At 38.5% G+C, this 23000-nt stretch overlaps 1 protein-coding gene across 1 annotated transcript in view; it reads right to left on the bottom strand.

Annotated features, from left to right (window-relative positions):
* The window catches only part of man1a1 (mannosidase, alpha, class 1A, member 1), a 123166-nt gene extending 103871 nt beyond the window's left edge, over positions 1-19295 (bottom strand). The window contains exon 1 of the mRNA XM_083562512.1: positions 18204-19295. Coding sequence (XP_083418638.1) covers positions 18204-18701 — 498 coding nt within the window. The 5' untranslated portion in view covers positions 18702-19295. The remainder of the gene's footprint in view (positions 1-18203) is intronic.
* Positions 19296-23000: the final 3705 nt, after the last annotated feature.

Genomic DNA, 23000 nt, shown 5'->3' with positions numbered 1-23000 from the left:
TGCCAAATACAATAAATGTTAAAAATTCTGGTAAGTCAGCAAAAGAAACAGCAAAGTGTGTGTGTGACTGGAAGAAATGACCACATCACCCAAAGTTCAATGGTGGAGCCAGAAACACTGGAGACAAGCCAGTAGGAACAAATCCTGGACCATTACAGAGCAACATGGAAGAACTTGTTCACACTTATGGGACATTAAATGTAGCCAATACATTTTTTTGGGATGAAGGGGGCCTATGTTTGTTTGTCAGGCAAAAAAAGCATGATATCAATAATCAGCATTAAAATAAGATTTATGTTCCCCACATCTGCAGTGAAACTCAAAGATTTTATGGGGTAATGTTTCGCATTTTCCATGCAGGGTTGCATTTCAAAAATCTGGATGGGAAAAAAAACGTATACAGTTCAAACAAACAAACCAAATAAGCAGGACTTCACTGTGGACAGATTATGATGCAAGAAACACAAAGGTTCATTATCGCGGTGAGTGCAATTATCCAGAAAATGGAGGTTATGAAATTCAGCATGAGCTACTGTTTCGGTCTGGTATCCAGTAGAACATACTTAGAAGGACTCACAAGGAGATAGCAGGTGGGTCAGAACAGCTGTTCATAGCTGCAGTGTCATTGCTTGAGAGCCCTTGCCATTGGAAGTGCAGGCATTTCGGAGATAGAGGGCATTTTAACCTAAGTATTCACGCTTAAGTGCTTCTGAAGTGCAGAACAATGACTCTTTGAGAAATTCAAGGGCAGGAATAAAACACACCTGCCGGGCTTTTGCACCGTATAGCGCCACTCATGCATTGCCCTCTGTAATCACACCCCATTCAGTCTCCATCATATCATATATTTTATAGCATGCAAAAAGCCGCCGATTGTCTAATGTGGCGTGTGTTAGGGATGACATCAAGATTCACCAATTCACATCAAAAGTTAACGATGTGATGCATCGATTTTGTGTGCATCAAATACTAACATATTAGCATCGGTAAGATTTACTTCATATATAATTGTTAGTAGATGTTCTATACTTTTACTACTTTAAAAGTGACCAATAATTTGGGACCAATATTTGATATGTGGATCGATTTCACCTCGCTAAACTGTTTCTCGAGCGTGTTCTCTCAGCACCCCTGCTGCTACTGGAATATGACGCATCGCAACACCACGGAGAATCGAGTCGAGTCGCACTGCATCTCAATAGCGGTGAATCGCATCGCATCGGTAGCTGCTTCATATGCATCGTTAATGTACCGTATTGTTGACTATGCACTGAGATGCGAATCGCATTGGCCTCAGTTATGGAGATGCACATCGGTTATGATTATAGATCCACTAATTGGATGGTAAAAAGGGATAGTCATCATAGGACAAAAGCCTTTAAAAAGCACAAGTCAAGGAAATGATATTTTGTGGCATGCACTGTTTAGGAAACGACTTACAAACATCTTGCCAGGAGGTTGCTTCAGTCAACTACAAAAGATCTTTCGAATAGAAAAAAAAACAGAAAGTACTGATATAGTCGATAAATTGCAGTGGAAGGAACTGCGGCAAGTGCAAACGATGATTTCATTTTATCGTCTTCGGTTCGACGTCTTGAATCGTAAAACAAAAAAACAGCTTTTCGCAGTCAGTCAGGAAAGTGTTTCAAGTTATAACTTTTTCTGACCCATCTGGAAAAAAAGCGACAGCTATGTAAGGCTTCTGTTCATGTTAATTTCAGAAATCATCACCCTTCTGTCATCTCGGAGACGGTACTGAAGCATCTGTGCTGCCACAGCAGACTCAACAACAGTTTGTTCCCTCAGGCAGACAGATTACCCAACACCCCACCTTGATGTTTCCCAAAACTTAGCAGGGCGTGTCTAACAAGTAAACCAGTATTACTGAACAAAGAGTAGCCCGATTGAGTCCCAAGTTTGGTACAATTGTTGTATCCAGGTGTAGTCCAGACAACAGTTTGCTGATTCGCTTGAAAACAGTGGACAGATAAGGACGGGTTCCATGTTAAATCTGGTTTCTCTCAAGGTTTCATCCTAATCAGAGAGTTTTTTCCTGGCCTTCATTGCTTATGGGTTACTATGTATACTCAATCTACTTTATTATGTGAAGCTGCTTAGTGACAATAGTCATTGTTTAAAACGCTATACAAATAAAATTGAACTAAACTGAGGTACAGAAGCTAGTCTGCACTGCAGCCATATACTAAACATGATTAGGTCAATTTGTCCATGAATGTCCATGAGTCCACACTAGTTTTCTTTTTTTATTATTATTATTATTATTATTATTTTTATTATTATTATTATTATTATTATTTTTTTTTTTTTTTTTACTTCCTCTGCATCAGGCAACAGTCGCAAATCATATAAATGTTCAACATTTTTTCCAAACCTTTAATCTTTATTTTATAATAAATAAACAAAATATTGCACTAGGATTATTACTCTTTGAGTCCATTTTTACTTTCTTTTCTTTTTTTATTGACATAATAACAGGAAATCTAAATAAATAAAAAGCCGAAGAAATTTACGCTCAGAAGGGTTCAACTGTTGAGTTTTAGCGAAGTTCATCACAGTTCATCGTAAGCTATCACACACAGACACACAAAGGGGCAACAATGCAACAAATGCAATCCAACATGCAAATCCAAACCTCTGGAGTAAAGATTAAAGCCAGAACCTTGGAGCTGAGACGGTGCCAAAAACCTGATCCAAAAAAAAGTGTGTCCAAATACAATCCTAAACAAACACAGTAAGCGTTCTGTTCATAAGCCGAATTACAGATTCATTACAACACCATCACAGGGCTGAGAGCAATCGTAATGGTTTCACTTGGGTAACCGGTGGTCCTTCTGGAGATCAATAACCCGAGAGAGAGCTCCTGCTACGAGAGATTAAATCCTCTACAGGACTCCTTTAATATCGCATTACATCAGTAAAAAGCTAATGAGAAACAGGTCTCCACATGTTTAATGAGCAGTGAGCAGGTTTAGCGCTTAAGTGGTGGACCGGCGTACGCCCTGACACCAACATACGGTCGAGGAAAGAGAGCAAAAGGTCATTTGAATTCAGGCTCGATAAAATAAACTAAAACCACTTCTGATAAAAATGCAGCCGCTCCCACAGTGGCCTGGTGACTGCTGTTACATTTGACACGCGCGCACACACGCGCACACACGCGCGCACGCACGCGCGCACACACGCGCGCGCACACGCGCGCACACAATGTCCTGTTATCTTCTGTTGAGCAAAGTCACAGCAGTTTAATGACCCTGTTGAATAATCTATAACCAGCTGTCCTTCTGCACGAGCGAGATCCTGCCGGGCGTGCGTTCGTGTTCTCCTTATAAATGTGATAACTGAAAAGTGTTCAGGTGATAACTATTACACAACCACACACACGCTCATAAAAAATTATAATTAAAAAAAAAGTATTTAAGTATGATAGCATAACACCAATCATATGATCCAATACAAATCTTCAAAATGGAAATTTTTCACATTGCATATTTAAGAGAAACATTTTATATCTGTATATACGGTAATCCCTCAATATATCACGGGTTCTCATATGGAACATAACTATCTGACTCGCGGATTTATGGGCTATTTCGCCGATTCGTAAAAACAATGGTGTGTAATGAATAACTACTGAACATGTAAAGTAATACGTGGTTATGAATTTTTTTTTGTGCATGTAGTGTGCGATTATATATATATACATATATTTATATATATATATATATATATATATATATATATATATATATATATATATATATATATATATATATATATATATATATTGCATTAATCCCTAAGATGTTGTGGGGGTTACGTAAAAAAAAAAATCCGATAATTGAAAAATCTTATATATGTTGTTGTTGTTTTTCTTTAAGTAATTTTTTTCTGCCACAATTAAACAAAAACATGATTTGGTGTGGAACAGTTGAACTACAAAAAAGAAAAAAAATGCTCTCAAATAAAAATATGCTTATTTTCCACCACTGGAAAGGTAAATAAGGTGGTACAATTCGGTGCCTTTAGTACGTACCACATTGACTTTTCAGGTACAACATACACACCTAAAGTACAAGAGATGTATATTTTATGGCACAACTCTAGTAACAACAACAACATAAAATAAATTAGATAAATTATTTCTCTAAAAGGTATAAAAGTAGTCTTTTTTTCACCAAAGCTATAAAGTACCATATTTTTCTCTAAAGCTAAAAAGTGCCCTATTTTTTGCTACAGCTTTAAAATACCCTATTTTCTTTAATAGTTTAAGGTAACCTACTTTTACCAAGGATATAAAGTACCCTAGTTTCTATAAGAGGTATAAAGTACCCTGTCATCACCTAGGCTGTAAAGTACCTTCTTTTCCTGAAAGCTATAAAGTGCCCTATTTTCACTAAATATTTAAGGACCCTATTTTCTCTGAATGTATAGAATACCCTATTTTCACCAAGACTATAAAGTACCCCATTTTCTCCTAGGCTATATAGTTCCCTATTTTACTGAAGAAATAAAATACAGTATATTCACATAGGCTATAATGTCCCCGATTTATTTGAAGGTATTAAATACCCTATATATTTTTTTCCAAAAGTATAAAATATAACCTATTTTACCCAAAGTAAAAAGTACCCTATTTTCTCTAAAGGTATTATTCTATAAAAGGTACAAGTACAAGTAAATCTCAGGAAAACCTGTAGCTGTACAAGTGCCTAGAGAACAGGTGCAGCTCAGGAGGTGAGCATGAGCCACGCTGGCACAAGGTCCACATCCAGCCAGGCACACTGTGCACACACACACTCCTTTACGCTCTCGTACAGTGCTCCATTGACATGCTGCCAAGCGCAGAGTCTCCAGAGACAGAGTAGCCTCGTGGCTGGACGCAGGAAGCAGGTGAAGTTACAGCCGTTTGCCTGGCTCTCTAAAAGAGCATTGAGGGACGACTGCAGGTCTTAGAGTGCCACTGAGTCGTCATTAAAAGCAGCTTTAAAAACATTATTTACTAAAAGCGCACGTTGCAAATCTACATCTGGATCTCTGGAAGCTGCTTCGTGGACAGTAACCTCTGAGTACATTGGCTGGTTGGTAAGGTTTTGGAATATGGATTCCAAAGCAAGAATCAGCAAGTGTGTGTGTGTGCCACTGTTCGGCCCTTGAGCAAGGCCCTTTAACTCTCTGCGCTCCGGGGACACAGAATGGTGGCTGATTTCAAAGCGAGTGAAACACCTTAGCGATGACAAACGAGGAAAATCCAACATGGTGACACAAAGAAATCGAATAAATTCCTGGCTGAAGGTAAATCACTTTAGTCTTTCCGCTCTAATAAAACAACTTGGGTAAGTATTACAACAACAGATTGGATCAAGAGCAACTATATTAGAACTTTTCCACTTAACGTCACCAAGTGCCTCTACAAAACAAACAGCTCTTCGGTCCATCTACAGCAGATGCTACAAACCACACAACTGCATTTTACTGCTCAGCTCTAAACACACCATGGATTTTTCCATCAATTTGAGAAAGGAGTTCATTGAGCGTGACAAATTAGAACATATAATGCTTTGCGAACTGACATACTCGTACTGGATCTGAAACCCAACTTGGCATAGAGCAAGAGTCGGGACCTTTAGGTACTGTGTTATCCTTTTAATCGATGTGCACCCCTGACCTGGTTGCCTCCAAGTTTTTCGCTAAAGTTTTTTTTGTTTTGTTTTTTTAAATACACTCCTTATCTTCCATCAAAAATAATGATAAAAAAGGCTTTTCATGCACTGCTTGTTTGCATAGCTCACCTTAGATAACAGACTCGTTTTCTATGTTTCACCCCCACCCCCTGCCTCTGAAAGAGTCTAAATTCCCCATGAATTTTCATGGCCTATTAACGTCTTTCAAGTCTCTGTATTGCCTTGATCTTCAACAAAAAAAAATTGTGCGAAGATACACTCTGGCCGTTTCCGATAGGTGCCGAGAGGGGGGGAAAAAACAGAAATGAGCCTGACTGCTCAGGGGCATCAGTTACCTCAGGCTTGAGAACCAGGCTAATTCAGAATTTTTAAATTGTAGCTTCTGCATTGGTCGCAAGTGACCCTTCATTAGCGTTAGTTTCAGCGGGCACTAGCGCTAGTTTCAGCTGTTATGGAGAGTAAAAGTTTAAAACATATATTGGTTCCTGACCTCTTAATATCAGTAATATTCTACAAGTTGATCTACCTCTTAGAATCAAAGCAGAAAAAGCCAAGCCCCAAAATGGTGATTTAGCAATCCAAAAAAAAACTACCAAAAAACTAAAAAACAGCGTGATTTTCCAGTTGGAGAGCATGGCAGCAAGCTGTGTGCAAATAATCCATCTAATTTAAACTGACAGACAGCAGTGACTGCATCCAACAAATTCCACACCACCTCAATAAAGCAGATAATAAAAGGGCCAGATAACTAGTATGACTGAAAGATGGCAACCGTCGCCTTTTGACGCTCGTTTACAGCGGTAAATAAGGCAGATTTCGACTGAAAGTGATTTGGTTTCACAGTTACACTTCACATTTCGAACTCGGAACATTGATCGTGAACTCTTTCCTCCGATCGATTTTTTGTTTTCTTTACTGAATACACAAGAGAGCCTAATTTCACCGTAAGGCTTTGCTGCCTTTATCTTTGATCTGTTTAACAGTCTGACCCTCCATCTGGTCATGATTTATCGTGATCGAATCTGCTGAATGCAACATGAAGACAAACCTAAAGAGAATACAGCAACATATTTCAATCACATCGACTGGTTACTGTCCAAGAATACCACTTCACAAGAGCTAATGCTAGAGAACCTAATGCCTAATACATAGGATTTCTGAAATGCCAAAGTGATACCATGGTTCAAAGTCAGTACCCTGTGGGGGTACTTCCATTGTGAGACCACATTATGATCAGAACCCTGGCACTGAATCTGGAACCAGTAGGGCAGCTCAGTGGTTAAAATGGCACTGAGACATGAACTAGAGGAGTACCTCATTGGTTAAGATGGCGCTGGTACTGGAACCAGTGGGGTACCTCAGTGGGTAAGATGGCACTGGAACCATTTGGGTAGCCCATTGGTTAATATTTCGGACTTCTGATGAGAAGGTTGTGAGTTTTTCATACCAGAGGTCACATTACAATTTTGCAAAAAGAAACACACCCAGACACAACACAATGAATGGGGGGGGGACAGGCTAGGAAAAACCATTGAAGCTGTTGTGGCCAGGATCAAATTTTAATTCCCTCGCTGATGATGATAATAATAGCACTGTTGGCCAACGGCGGTATGATTTACACGGCCTGGAAAGCTGCAGATTTGCCGAGAACCACTGCTCCAAACACCATGCTACGGATTCATGGAGTCACACAAAACAAGCACAGGTGGCACATCATGGCCAGAGGCTGGAGCTGGCAAGATAGGCGAGAACGATTGCAAAAAACAACGCAAGTGCAAACATTCCCCTGACAACAACAAAATTAACAGACAAATTGAAACATACATGCAAGATAAATGAAGTTTTTCTAAATGAAATTAGATGCTAAAGATTGGGGCTGGAGGACCACCAAAGCGTCAACCCTAAGACCAATTAGACCGAGCCCCAAAAATATTGAAATATAGTCAATATATTTCATGCAAAATTGGGAAAATAATTGAAAAAATTCGTGAAAACTTGCCTTCACGCTACAGAATGCTTGCTAATGTTTGAATTCCTGTCTTGTCTGTCATTTTATAGCCCCAACCCCAATGTTCATTTACATCTTAATTCAGAATTTTGCATGCTTATATGTGGCTTTGAACCAATTTAAATTTCCATGTGCTCAAAGGAAAAGATACCTTGAGCAATAGCACCTGTACTTATCTGGCTAACTACTTGAAATACTGTAAGTCTCGGGGTTAAGTTTTGTGTACATGGGTGGAAAAGAAGTACGGTTAAAAAATATAATAATTAAATAAATAATGACAATAATAATTTTAACACCAATTCAACTCCTCTTTTTGGCCATGTCATGTCATACCAGGTCATGGATCATTTAGAACTAGGCTGCACATAAAGAATGAAAACTTTTTTAATGTTGATTTTATTTCCATTTTATTGATTTTGTGGTCTACAATGAGTCTTATTTCAAAACTGTCTATTTCCACTTTTGCCAATTTCCTGCACTACGATCAGTTTTTTTTCCATCAATAAATTAAGCTCCCACTGATTCTACATTATGGGGAGTTACATTTTCTTAATAACTGTATTACCGTAATTTCCGGACTATAAAGCGCACCCACTGAATTTGACAAAGATTTTTATTTTGAACATAAATAAGCCGCACCTGTCTATAAGCCTACACTGACACTAATTAACTTTACACAGGCTTTAACAAAAGACACGTTACACACGATGTAACAGGTGAAATATGTTGCGCTTCCTTTAGGAGCAGAGCGGCATTTTGGGAATAGCCTGGCACTGCATTTTTCCGCTATTACTGCATGTGTGCAAGACCGAGGAATATGTCCTTATTATTTTCTGATGCTCATTTCTAAGTTTCTTCGACTAACCCGTAACGCTGTTGCCAAGAAAAATTAAAAAAGCATGAGTTTTGGAAACCTGTCTGTGCTTATATGATTTCTGTTGTAACTGGAGTTAGTGAGCTCTCCCTTCACCCAGACTCAACACGTTACAACGGCTTGTATCTAAACAGTAGCCGACCAAGAAAGTCATTGTTCACTGTCTTCCTCCTTCCTTTCACAACTATTTCTCTCGGGAGTTTATCCTTTTCGTTCGGAAATTTCATTGGTCTAATGTTATGGGGTTCCGTTTTTTGGCTTGAAGTTTGTGAAACTGGGAAAAACCCAGGAAAAATTCATAAATTAGCCGCTTCATTGTTTACGCCGTGGGGTTCAAAACGTGGGAAAAAAGTAGCGGCGTATATTCCGATTATAAATTAATGACTCCATAATATAAGAAGTATAATAGTAATATGAAATACAATAAAATCTAAGCTTGCTAGAATAGTCGTAGCAATGCGATAATAAAGTCGTAATATTTTAAGGAAAAAAATCAAACGTACGAGAGTAAAGATGCAGCAGTACGAGAATAAATTCGAAGTAACGAGATTAAAGTGGTATTATTTTGAGAAACATCACAGAATTTTCGAGAAACATTTGAATTTGGTGGATTTGGTTAAATACTACTTTAGGTTAGGATTTAGCAGTAAGAAAATTCGACAGATTTTAAAGAAACTCTCTCTTTTGTGCAGTCTGAAATAGTGAAAATTTATCGATGGCTACATCCAAGTGCTAATCGAAAGATATTTTGCTTTTCAAGAAAATACGAGATGATGATATGATGATCAAAGAAATTGACCATGAAGGAGTCAAATGCTGGGCCCCAACGTGTTGCGGAGTCATACAATTAGCTTGTAATTTTGACTTTATTCCCGAAATATGTCTAAATATTTTATTCGCGTGCTGCCGTGACCTTTTTACATGGCACTAATGCGCCGATGTACTCACCTGATGCAGCTTTAAAAAAACAAAACATAAGACCAAGAAGTCAAAACACAATTCAAATATATCCGATACGATTGTCCTGCTAAGCAAATGACAGGGATGGTAGCAAGCTTTCTCTCTCATTAGCATCTGCATCATTAAGCAAAAAAGAAATGATCTCTGCATGAATTGAAAACTTGTTAGTTAATGTGAATGAGCAGAACAGAACACTAGAATGTATGTGGCATGTAGCTTTTTCCTTCGTCCCCCAAAAGCATTAGCAGGTGTAACAAAAATGTCTAATCGAATGGGCATCGGGGCAATCGGACCCACTGATATTAGGGGGATTTGAAAGGAGTGCGTATTGCTAATTGATCGTTCTGTCCTAACAATGACGTTTTGGCCCGAGTGCACATTTACTTGATCATGATTTTTATTCTATCATTTTGTAAGGGCTACAAGGCTAAAAGCCGCTGGACGTCAGATCCGATGCATCAACTGATGCTTATCGATTTACAGTAAACACAAGTGCCCTCTGACTGCTTTTCGCCCAAAATGATCCGGACATTGATTTCCTTTGCACAGAACAACCACCATTAAAAGGTCAGTGTAGCTCACGGGGAAAAACCATGAATGGAGACCCGACTCCCACGGTGGCTGTTTGTTTCTATCCAGCGACTTATCAGCAGGATTATTTTCGGCTCTGCGTGGGAGAATTATCGCTGAGCTGTAAAGCAGGGATGCTGCTGAGGCTTAGATCGCTCTCAATCTAGGGTTTTTTTTATTCACCCACCGAGTATCCGGCTCCAGCATTGGGAGACTTTCCTAGAGAACGACCTCAGAGACCTTATCGCAGCGAGGCAGAAAGGGTGGGAAAATGCCGGCTGGGACGATATGCGCTAATATGATTACCCATGAGACGTGGCTTAATCCAGGAATTAGGATTCAGGATGTGCCTGTAGGCGTGACAATAACCCTGAAGAACTCTTACCTGCAATTGCTTACAGCTGGCTTTTGAGATCAGATGGTGAAATATAAAATACTTAAGCTTACAGCTCTGGAACTCACTCCGAAAATAGATTAGCCAAGCTGGATTGCCAGTGGATCAAAAATGCAATGCAAGGAGGAGGTTTTTGCTTCTCATTTTTGAAGTTCCCAGGTCGCAGGTTCTCAAACTTTTCCCAGACCCCTTTAATTGTAAAATGAATCATACAGACCTCCTCGGTACAGATTTATCCTGCTAATGTAACATGATTCTTAAACTTGCGTATTATTTAAATTTTTACAATAGCATTTGTGTAAGGAATAGACTTGGTTTTGCTTTATCGAGGCCACTCAGGCTACAGTGAGGAAAATAAGTATTTGAACACCCTGCTATTTTGCAATTTCTTCCACTTAGAAATCATGGAGGGGTCTGAAAATACATTTATTTTTATAATAAAAAAAAATAATCCAGAAATCACAATGTATGATTTTTTTAAACTATTTATTTGTATGATACAGCTGCAAATAAGTATTTGAACACCTGAGAAAGTCAATGTTAATATTTGGTACAGGAGCCTTTGTTTGCAATTACAGAGGTCAAACGTTTCCTGTAGTTTTTCACCAGGTTTGCACACACTGCAGGAGGAATTTTGGCCCACTCCTCCACACAGATCTTCTCTAGATCAGTCAGGTTTCTGGCCTGTCGCTGAGAAACACGGAGTTTGAGCTCCTTCCAAAGATTCTCTATTGGGTTTAGGTCTGGAGACTGGCTAGGCCACGCCAGAACCTTGATATGCTTCTTACAGAGCCACTCCTTGGTTATCCTGGCTGTGTGCTTCGGGTCATTGTCATGTTGGAAGACCCAGCCTCGACCCATCTTCAATGCTCTAACTGAGGGAAGGAGGTTGTTCCCCAAAATCTCGCGATACATGGCCCCGGTCATCCTCTCCTTAATACAGTGCAGTCGCCCTGTCCCATGTGCAGAAAAACACCCCCAAAGCATGATGCTACCACCCCCATGCTTCACAGTAGGGATGCTGTTCTTGGGATGGTACTCATCATTCTTCTTCCTCCAAACATGTTTAGTGAAATTATGACCCAAAAGTTCTATTTTTTCTCCCATGACTCCTCTGGATCATCCAAATGGTCATTGGCAAACTTAAGACGTGCCTGGACATGTGCTGGTTTAAGCAGGGGAACCTTCCGTGCCATGTATGATTTCAAACCATGACATCTTAGTGTATTACCAACAGTAACCTTGGAAACGGTGGTCCCAGCTCTTTTCAGGTCATTGACCAGCTCCTCCCGTGTAGTTCTGGGCTGATTTCTCACCTTCCTTAGGATCATTGAGACCCCACGAGGTGAGATCTTGCATGGAGCCCCAGTCCGAGGGAGATTGACAGTCATGTTTAGCTTCTTCCATTTTCTAATGATTGCTCCAACAGTGGACCTTTTTTTTACCGAGCTGCTTGGCAATTTCCCCGTAGCCCTTTCCAGCCTTGTGGAGGTGTACAATTTTGTCTCTAGTGTCTTTGGACAGCTCTTTGGTCTTGGCCATGTTAGTGGTTGGATTCTTACTGATTGTATGGGGTGGACAGGTGTCTTTATGCAGCTAACGACCTCAAACAGGTGAATCTAATTTAGGATAATAAATGTAGTGGAGGTGGACATTTTAAAGGCAGACTAACAGGTCTTTGAGGGTCAGAATTCTAGCTGATAGGCAGGTGTTCAAATACTTATTTGCAGCTGTATCATACAAATAAATAGTAAAAAAAATCATACATTGTGATTTCTGGATTTTTTTTTTTTTTAGATTATGTCTCTCACAGTGGACATGCACCTACGATGACAATTTCAGACTCCTCCATGATTTTTAAGTGGGAGAACTTGCAAAATAGCAGGGTGTTCAAATTCTTATTTTCCTCACTGTATAAACATCATCCAAGTACATCATAATAAACAGAATAGCGCTGATGGCGGTTAGTTGTGATTCTAGAACTTTAGCAAAACAAACAAAAAAAAACTATCAGGGCAAAGACAAAAAAAAACAAAAGGAAAAAAAACTAGCAAACTGCAGGATTCTCCAGTCCGAGACCATGGCAGCATGGTGGGTGCAAATATTCTGCCTGATTTAATCAAAGAGTGTGAACCAAATCCCAAATACTTCAGTCCAGAACAGTCCTGATAACCATCAGGGTTGAACAGGGACAACGGCTACCTTTTAATGCTCGATTTTGTTCCTCGGGTAAACATCCCTGTAGCAAATTTCGACTCGCACCACAGACTCGAAACAGAAGAGACATTCACTTAGGAATTTCTTCCGTCTGATTGACTTTTACTCGATACACAAGAGAGCGGAACTTCACTTTTCACTTTTAGGGTTTGCTGCCTTTACCTTTGATCTGTCTGATTAACAGTCTGACCCTTCTGTCTGGACCTTGGGTCCAGTCATGATTTATCTTGATCTAATCTGCTCAATTCCACATAGTGGCAAACTTAAACAGTATACACTAAACTTTCTTTCGGCTTCTCCCGTTAGGGGTCGCCACAGCGGACCATCCGCATGTTTGTTTTGGCGCATGTTTTTACGCTGGATGCACTTCCTAACGCAACTCTCCCCATTTATCCGACTTGGGACCGGCACTGAGAGTGGCTGGGGTTGGTTCACTGACCGGGGATCAAACCTGAGCCACAGCGGTGAGAGAGCCGCATCCTAACCACTAGACCACCAGGGAACCCTTAAACAGTATACACTAACGTATTTAAATCAGCCTATAACCTGCTCTAGGAACCCTAAAGCTAACGCCAGCAAACCTTGTGCAAAATAGGCAGGATTTCTAAAAAACCAGATTGATGCCATAGTTCAAAATCATGAGTAAAGCCGAAACCCTACTTTTCCCGCGAGTTGGTTTGTGCATCGGTTGAACCTAGTTTAGCTGAGCTAGTGAATCTTATAGATTATAGACCTTCAAATCACAGATACCCTGCTTACACTCCAAGAAACCCAGGAAGCACTGCCCTAAATATGAGTCATGGGGTATAAAAAACTAAAAAAAAAAAAGACAATTCACCTGTAGGCTAACCCCCCCCCCCCAAAAAATAAAAATAAAATCACAATGAATTAAAAAAAACAGTAGATTTGAGATTCCAGGGTTCAAACAGAGAAAGAACAGTGTGTTCTGTGATTTGGTAAATGTTAGGAATTTTGGGATTAAAAATAAATAAATAAAGTGACTGACATGCACAGAGCAGATGTTGGAATTGAGCACACGTGTGATCTTCGCTGTAAAGCGAGCCCTACTGGAAAAAACATCCTTGCTGTCAGACCCCCGACCTACGACCACTCGACTTACGACATTCCGGAGATACGACAGTCACCTCCTCTGAGAAAAAAAAAAAAAAAAATATATATATATATATATATATATATATATATATATATATATATATATATATATATATATATATATATATATATATTTATTTATTTATTTATTTTATGTGTTTACAGTGCCTCTTTATGTCTGCGTTGGAACGCATCATAGAGCAGTCACTTCTCGACTTACGACTTGATGGAATTCCACGTCGTAAGTTGGGGTCTACCTGTACATGCTGACAAGCCATTATGAGGAAAATAAATTTGTACACACACACACACACACACACACACACACACACACACACACACACACACACACACACACACACACACACACACACACTGGTGCTGATTCACAATCATGATCATTTTTTACACAGATTCCACTCTGTGTAAAAAAATTAGCCGTCTATTGCCTTTACTATCATTAAAACGTTTTCAGATAAATTCCTTTTACTCTTTCATTTAAAAAAAAAGGCAAATGTTGTACAGCTATGATAATTTTTCAGAACGATGGGGTTAAGCTTTTCTAAAAAAGAATCTCTCACTGATTTCACAGCTGCTGATATTCCCGTACATAATAAAATACTGGTGCACATGCGGAGGGAAGATGAATATCTGAAGTGTCTGTATTTTATTTTTTGACAGCACGTCTCTAGTCATCTTTCAAGACACAATATGTGTACGCGCTGGTAGACAGGTTGTGAACATCGATGCTGCACTGATTAGACAGAAGACAATTACAAGATATTAGGCGAAGGTGTTTAAAGAGCTCTAGTGCATACTGATAAGGAGTCTGGAGCAGTGAGGTGAAGCTGGCCATTGATTTACATCTCATTAGAAAATCGCGGAAAAGTTCATCCTTTGACTTGACTATGCGCAAGTCTAGAATCCTTATGAAACTGCTTCTGAAAACTTAAAGACCATTTCTTTCCTGTGTATTTCTACCTTAAATTAGTTTCTAATGGGTCAGATGGGCAGATAAACATGCAAAACATTTCTTCACAAAGCTTTTAGAAACAAATACACAACAAGATTCTGTATTTCATTACAAGATTTACAACAAATATACAAGTCGTTCATCTAATGTACCTAGAGACCACAAACACTTTATTTCAATATCAAAAGCTCAAAAAAAAAAATCTGTATCCTAAATTTAGGACTGAAGACCCTGTAATCTACTGTAATACAGCAACACCACCCCCTGTACCACTATGTCGCCTAATTCCGATTCAGTATTCAAATATTACACGTTTCGGAAGGAGTCTGGATGTGATCTAATAAACAACTTTGATTTGAATTCATCCTCTTAAGTGCACATTTGAATCGAGAACATACAGGAAGTATACAGGAACTTCCTTTGCCCACTCCGCATACATAATATCATCAAAATATCACCAATACAAATAATATGCTATCCACAAATCCTAATTACAAAAAAAACGTATGCTTGGCCCGTTGTTGTTTACGTTACTGTTCAAACAAACCAACAAAAAAAAACAAAAAAAAAAACAAGCATTTCCTCCCACTTGTTATGGTAATTTAATATAATTAGTCTACTACAATGGCTCAGGACTGCAGTGAACAGTTCGGATCCATCAATGAACAGTAAACCTCAACATTGATGAAACTGTAAGTCGGTGCTACCCTGATGAGGAGTCTGGTTCTTTTGCAAGGTTTCTTCCTCATGCCGTCTCAAGGAGTTTTTTAGTGCCACTGTCACCACTGGCTTGTTAATTAAGGATAAATTTACAGGCAATGAACATCATTCATCATTCGAATTTTATAACTTATCAATCTCTGCAAAACTGTTTTAGGACAATGTCTATTGTTAAAAGTGCTGAAAAAAAATGTCTTTGATTTGATTTTAGCTTAATGTCAAGCCACTCGAATGTCAAACATATTCTAAACTTTTAAAAGTTATTACGCACATAGAAATTATGAAACAATCTAAAGATGACTAGGAAAGTTTGGAAGTTGTAGCTCAGTGTTTAAGGCTCTTGGTTACTGATCAGAAGGTTGCCCCAGTATCACCAAGCTGCCACTCTTTGGCCCTCGAACAAGGCTCCTAACCCTCTGTGCTCCATCATGGCTGACCTTGTGCTCTGACTGACTGCTTCCTAACATCACTGGGATATGCCAAGAGTTTCAAACTTTATTTGCATGCTAGCGTTATTAGCCTTGCAATTCCATCACCAAACTTTGGCTGAGAGGCTGCAGTTTTAACAGGTCCCAGTTGCAATGTTGCCTTTCCAATGAAACGGACAACAAATATTAGTTAAGTTAAAATGAATGTAACGAGTCTTCAGTGTCGGCTCTTGGATCAAGTTCAAAATGGTACGGTGATGTTTAATGGTACGAACATAAAGGAAAACCCAAACTAACCTGCTCTCACAGACGTTCCCTTAACAATACGATTGGGGGGAAAACCTCAAAATGACATAAAATGAACTTCGCTTCCCATCATGCCTCGTTTGGTTTTTAACAGCGTGCCACAAGTGTTTACTCCTTACTTTTTGGCGCAAACCAAACTTGAGCCTAGTTCTTATAGGGGTGGAGAAAACGTCCCAAGAACCAATAGAATATTGTGTACAGTTACACCTCTATTGTATATTATTAATTAGAAGTTTTGGACCCCACCCCCAATTTTTTAATAGGTGTACAACTATGAGGTATAATCAGTTACAATTGTACCATTTAAGGATTTTTTTTTTTTCATTTTCCAATTTTTTTGACACACTAACACTATGCAAAGTGATACAAATAAAAACGTCTTTGAGTATAATATGACATCTTTATTATTGTGCGTATTCTTTCTGTCTGATCTGAAGCTGATCTAAAGCTGGACTATTGATCCCTCAGTCTGCTGACATTCTGTGGTAACCCTGTGGTTAATCTATCACCAGGCCGGTCTAGACTCATTTCAATTGGCTCGGGGAAAAAAAAACTTGACATTCCAGACGGTCTATTTAAGTCAACCTCGATACCTTCCCTAAACATATACCTCCTTTCTTAATCAAATTAAATCCGATGTCTTGTATATACGACGACACGTGTCTTCAAATAGAAAATGCAACAGTCTATTAACGCCAACGAAGAGGCTGCTTTAAACGTCTTCGCGTTGCCTCCGAAAGGTTTTGTCTCTCCTGGCTTTCGTGTCCCGGGCTGCCAGAACGTGAGCCAGTGCTGATCTAAGGTCCTTAACCCTCGCCTGCTCTGCCTTCGACCGGATTTTGCCTCAGCTGTAAGGAAGAGAAATCTATTAAATCCGAAACCATCGCAATAACAAAGTGCTTTATTTTTTTTCCTCGACTCGAAGAAAAACATACTGACCTTCCTACGAGATTAAAAGCTTCACCTCATGTGACTCGTACAGCAATGCTGAGAAAGTGTACTGACCTTCAACCTGTCTTGCTGTGCACAACAAATCCTTCCAGTTCTTCTCGATTCAGTCAAAACTCTCAGAAACGACCAAAAAAACCTAAAATTCTCATGTTTTTTTTTCTTATACATCTATGAAGGCTTCTCTCTCCTGTTATATCTCAGGCCGCCAGAAAGCAAGCCAATGCTGATTTCATGGGTAACACTCTGAACCCTGGACTGCTCTTCCACAGCTGGAAAGAAGATCCATCAAATGCAAAAATGAATCTGAGAAACAGTAACAATTTCTACTGCAAAGGGGAGGGTTGAGGTTTTCCAGCTTCCACATACATGAGTCATAAAATCACGGCATATTTTTTGAGCTCACTAACCTTCTGACTCTCGAGTACTCTGACTTCCTGTAGAACAAACATCACCTATCTCATCTCGGGGGCATGGTTTCATCATTGTGAACATCTCACGTTCTGTTTGGTGGGTTGTTGTTGTTGTTGTTTTGTTTTCTTCTTCCCTGCTCACTAAAGCAAAGTGAAACCTTACTGACATATGACATGTCCGAGGTGTCCGATGTCCATGGGAATTTTATTGCTGAGGTTATATAATCCGAAACGGTGGCTTCTAATGGACCGATATTGCGTAAAATGAGTTTTATTCACTTGTTTCTCACTCGGCTGGCTTACAAATGAAACTTCGGTGGTCTTGAAGGTGTTCTACAAGCTACAGGTTGAAGTATTTTTCTAAAAAATATATATATATATTTCTTTAAATAACAAACTCCTCAGGGCTGAGCTTCTACCTGGAACTGGGCAGGAAGCCAACTTACCTGATTGTACACCATCCTAATGTTTATATATATATATATATATATATATATATATATATATATATATATATATATATATATATATAATTAAATATTACTTAGAATATTGTTTTGTTTATTTGTTGATGTACCTCTTTAATCTTCGCCCGTCTCTCCCTGGTTTCCGGGTCTGCCGGCTCTCGGCCCGTGGCCCCAGGCGGCCGTGCGTGCTCGATGACGGGCAGAGCGCCGTCGTCATTCTCGCCCGCTCGGTTCTTCGCAACTTGGTCCTTCTCGCTTCGGATGTCCTGCTTGATCTCATCCGGCCGCTTCTGCAGCGTGTCCTTGGCTTCGAGCAGAGCCTGTTCGTGGTCTCTCCGGATCTTAGCCAAGATTCTCTCGTCCTTGCCCGTACCGCCGGCGTCTCCGTCCGTACCTGTCCGGGTGTCGGCGTCCACCGCGGTCGGTTCGGAGCGGAAGAAGAACAGCTTGGACGAATCCGGCAGGAAGAAGATCGCACCGAAGCAGAAGGTAATAAAAGCGCTGAACACCAGGAGCAGCATGAATTTCTCCGTCAGCCTGAACGAGGTCGCGCTGGCGGACTTCCTACTCGGGGTGGCCGTGAACGGCATGAGAATAGCTACAGGCATTTTCTTCTCCTTCTTCTTCTTCTTTTTTTCTATCTTTCTTTCTTCTTCTTCTTCTTCTTCTTCAAGAATCCAACTCTTTCAGTGTGTAGAATCCACTCCTCCTCGGGTTTACACACGTGAACGCCGCGGTGAACGCCGCGGTGAAAGTAAATCCTCCTCGGGAAAGTTGTGGAGCTCCTCTCTGATCATGCTGACACATCTGTGGAAGAAGAAGAAGAAAAAGTCTCGCCGCTGGAGCTCCAGCAGATTACACAGCGCGGGGGGCGTGGCCGTCACACATGATTGGCAACGATCCCTAGCCAATCGTATCACCCGCGCCGACTAACGTTATTGTGGGCGGGGTTTTAACGAGCAGAGGGGCCCACACGTGGATGTGGTGTTCACACGTTATTGGTCATGAAATCCTAGACAATATTTTTATTAGTAGTGTTGATTTTTGAATATGTAACACAAAACTGATACATTCTTTAAATACATAACAATTAATCAATTAATCAATTATGAATTGTTTTTGTTCCTATTTATCCGTAATGCAATACTATAAGGAAAGACGCAAATTTCTTCGGAAGCAGATCAGCAATGACCCCTGTTTTTTTTTATTTTTTATTATTAGTTTGTAAAAATTTACAAATTTAAATAATTCGATTTGAATACATATTCATTAATTTAGCAATGGATTTTGCATTAGTTATTCAATTCATTAACAAATAAAAAGCAGTATAATATAGAATACAAATAAAACATAGGAAACTAATTTACATATGTAAAACAATATGTAAATTCACCAGGAGCAAAGTAAGTACAAAATTATTATTTTGTATTTTTACTTTTTAAGTTTTCTTCTTGCATTGTATTTTAATTCGTATGTATTTTTCGATTACTTTTTAAAATTAGATTTTGTTTTGTAACAAAAAAATATACAATTCATTAAATAATTAAATATTAATACATAGTCATTAATTTAAAAAATTTATCAACATATAAAAAGCAGTATAATATAGAATACAAATAAAACAGGAAACAAATTTACATATGTAAAACAACATGTAAATTCACCAGGAGCAATGAAAGTACAAAATTATTATTATTTTTACTTTTTAAAATGTCTTCTTGCATTGTATTTTGATTCGTATGTATTTTTCGATTACTTTTTGGGATTAGATTTTGTTTTGTAACAAAAAATTATAAAATTCTTTAAATATTTAAATTTTAATACATAGTCATTCATTTAGCAATTGTATTGAAAAATTGAACCTGGAAGTACAATCGCAAAAAGGGCAAAGGGGATAATAATAAACTATTAACACATTTATGTTTAAAAGCATTACTTGCTACAGCATTTTTTACACCTGTCTGAAATGAAGATGTTCCATCCACATGTTTTTGTTCAAGAAGCACAGCTGAATCGTTCTTTTTTAAAAAAAAAATTTACCCTTTCTGACACAAAATTGCTACGTTCTTTAGATAATTACATTTAAGTCTTTGAAATTTAGCAATTAAAGAAATTGTTTTTGCTCTATTGTCCCATTTAATTCACTTGCGTTCATTGGCACAGGCCTGTGTGTTGTACTGTACTGTACATTTTTCTCACACCATTTTATGTATTATAGTGCAGTGTGCTATTGTATTGTTATGTCTTGCAACATGGTCCGAGGGAAACGTTTCACTTCATTGTACTCCTTAACAAAAGACTTTCTGTCTCACACACACACACACACACACACACACACACACACACACACACACACACACACACACACACACACACACACACACAATCGGACACTAAAAATAAATGCTTCTTAAGTAGTTAAAAACGTTTTCATGTACAGTACGTGTTATTATATGGACAATTCTTTTGCACTGAGCTCAGTACACTAAATGTTGTTCACACCTGGACTTGATCCCATTCTAGTTTCTTTTGTTTTATCTTGTGATTATTTATGTTGTTTTATGGAGCACCTTTAGGTTCCCTGGTGGTCTAGTGGTAAGGATGAGGCGCTCTCACCGATGTGGCCCGGGTTCGATCCCCGGTCAGGGAACCGACCCCAGCCATTTGGGTTGCACAAGCCTTAGTGCCGGTCCCAAGCCCGGATAAATGGGGAGGGTTGTGTTAGGAAGGGCCTCCAGCGTAAAAACATGTGCCAAATCAAACATGCGGATGATCCGCTGTGGCGACTCTTTTGTCCTGCAGGAACGTTATTTTGTCACTGTACTGTATCTGGTTGAATATAAAAGCCACTTGACTTGTATATAACCTTTATGAAGGACCGACAATAAAAACACAATGACTGTTTTGTTTTGTTTTATTTCAATTTTTATTTATTAAATCAGCTGTTTACATCAAACTTTCCGAGCATACCGTTGTTGATTTCGCTTGTGTTCTGTTTTCGAAAATCACATTTTATTTTAATGTATTAGTTATTCGTTAATGCCTGAATATAATAAAAAAAAAATAGAATACAAATAAAAAGCAGTATAAAATAGAATATGAATAGAACATAAGAATCAAATTTACATCTGTAATACAACATGGAAATTCACCAGGAGCAAAGAAATCTTTTTTTTTTTTTTTTCCTTTTTTTTTTTTTGTGGATTGTCGATGTTCATAATTCAATCAAATATTCTTACGTTCTCTCTGGTATAAAATTTTTATATATTTTTAAGCATTTCATTTCATGCATAAATTATTTTATTTTTATGCTAATAAATAAATTTAATGTGATCTGAATTGTGATTTTGCATCTTCTTTAGCATTAAAACATCATTTAAACGTAATACACACAATGATGTTAGTTGGTATTCTTTTTAATGAGATAAATATCTCAAATATTTGCAATTCTAATACAGTGCACTTTAAACTCAGAGATAGTTATGTGCCACGTTGGACATGTGACAGCTGTGACTTCTGAACTGCATGATTGACAAATGTGGAACTTGGACCCAGTGATTCGTTCGCTTTGCTCTTTGCTTAACTCAAGCATAGGTAACATTTACATAAAGCGAAAGAAAACATCATCGATGCTGTTCTTTAATAAATGTTTATTTGAGATGTCACCTTGGAACTTTTTTGAAAGGAACTCATTACTTTGTGTTCTAAAAGATTGTGTTTATGTAAAAAATAAAAAATTCAAAAAATATGTTCACAATATATATATATATATATATATATATATATATATTAAAAAAACTTTCTATAGAAGTAAATTACAAAATAATTCATAGAAAAGAGATATAACTTGACAAGTCACTATGGTTGTTTTTAGAGCAAGAAATCACATGCTCTATCGTTTGTAACTGAACTGTCAGTAAATAGGTCTCTTACACTTTAACCCCTTCTCGCCGTGTGCTATTGTAATTGCGCTGTCCTTTTGTGGATGCTCGGTTACAGTGTGAAATGGATTACACGCCGTTCAGCACTTTGCTCTTCGATTTGCCATGAAACGAGATGGTCGGAGGAATCCCGATCGTTTTCCTCCGTTGCGAACACTTTACGAGCCTTCATGTAAATAAAACAACAAAAAGAAAAACTGATTTGGTGTGAAATAAGAAAATCACCACAGGCCTGTGCAAATAGATGCTGAATGGAGGCCATTACATTTGCTGACTTTGAGAGTGACCCAATACCTGTTTGAATTGCACATCTCTGAATGCAAGTTTACTGAACAATTTGCACGTTAAAACCCTTTCTTTTCAGTGCCGAAGATCTCTCTCTCTCTCTCTCTCTCTCTCTCTCTCTCTCTCTCTCTCTCTCTCTCTCTCTCTCTCTCTCAAAGAACCATTCAGCCCAATGTATGTATATATATATATATATATATATATATATATATATATATATATATATATATATATATATATATATATATATATATACAGTGAGGAAAATAAGTATTTGAACAACCTGCTATTTTGCAAGTTCTCCCACTTAGAAATCTTTTGTCATCGTAGGTGCATGTCCACTGTGAGAGACATAATCTAAAAAAAAAATCCAGAAATCACAATATATGATTTTTTTTACTATTTATTTGTATGATACAGCTGCAAATAAGTATTTGAACACCTGAGAAAGTCAATGTTAATATTTGGTACAGTAGCCTTTGTTTGCAATTACAGAGGTCAAACGTTTCCTGTAGTTTTTCACCAGGTTTGCACACACTGCAGGAGGGATTTGGGCCCACTCCTCCACACAGATCTTCTCTAGATCAGTCAGGTTTCTGGCCTGTCGCTGAGAAACACGGAGTTTGAGCTCCTTCCAAAGATTCTCTATTGGGTTTAGGTCTGGAGACTGGCTAGGCCATG

The sequence above is a fragment of the Silurus aristotelis genome, assembly GCF_946808225.1.
Source record: "Silurus aristotelis genome assembly, chromosome: 15".
In the NCBI taxonomy this organism is placed as follows: domain Eukaryota; kingdom Metazoa; phylum Chordata; class Actinopteri; order Siluriformes; family Siluridae; genus Silurus; species Silurus aristotelis.
Note: the sequence above shows the minus strand (reverse complement) of the source record. Positions and strands in the feature narration are given on the sequence as shown.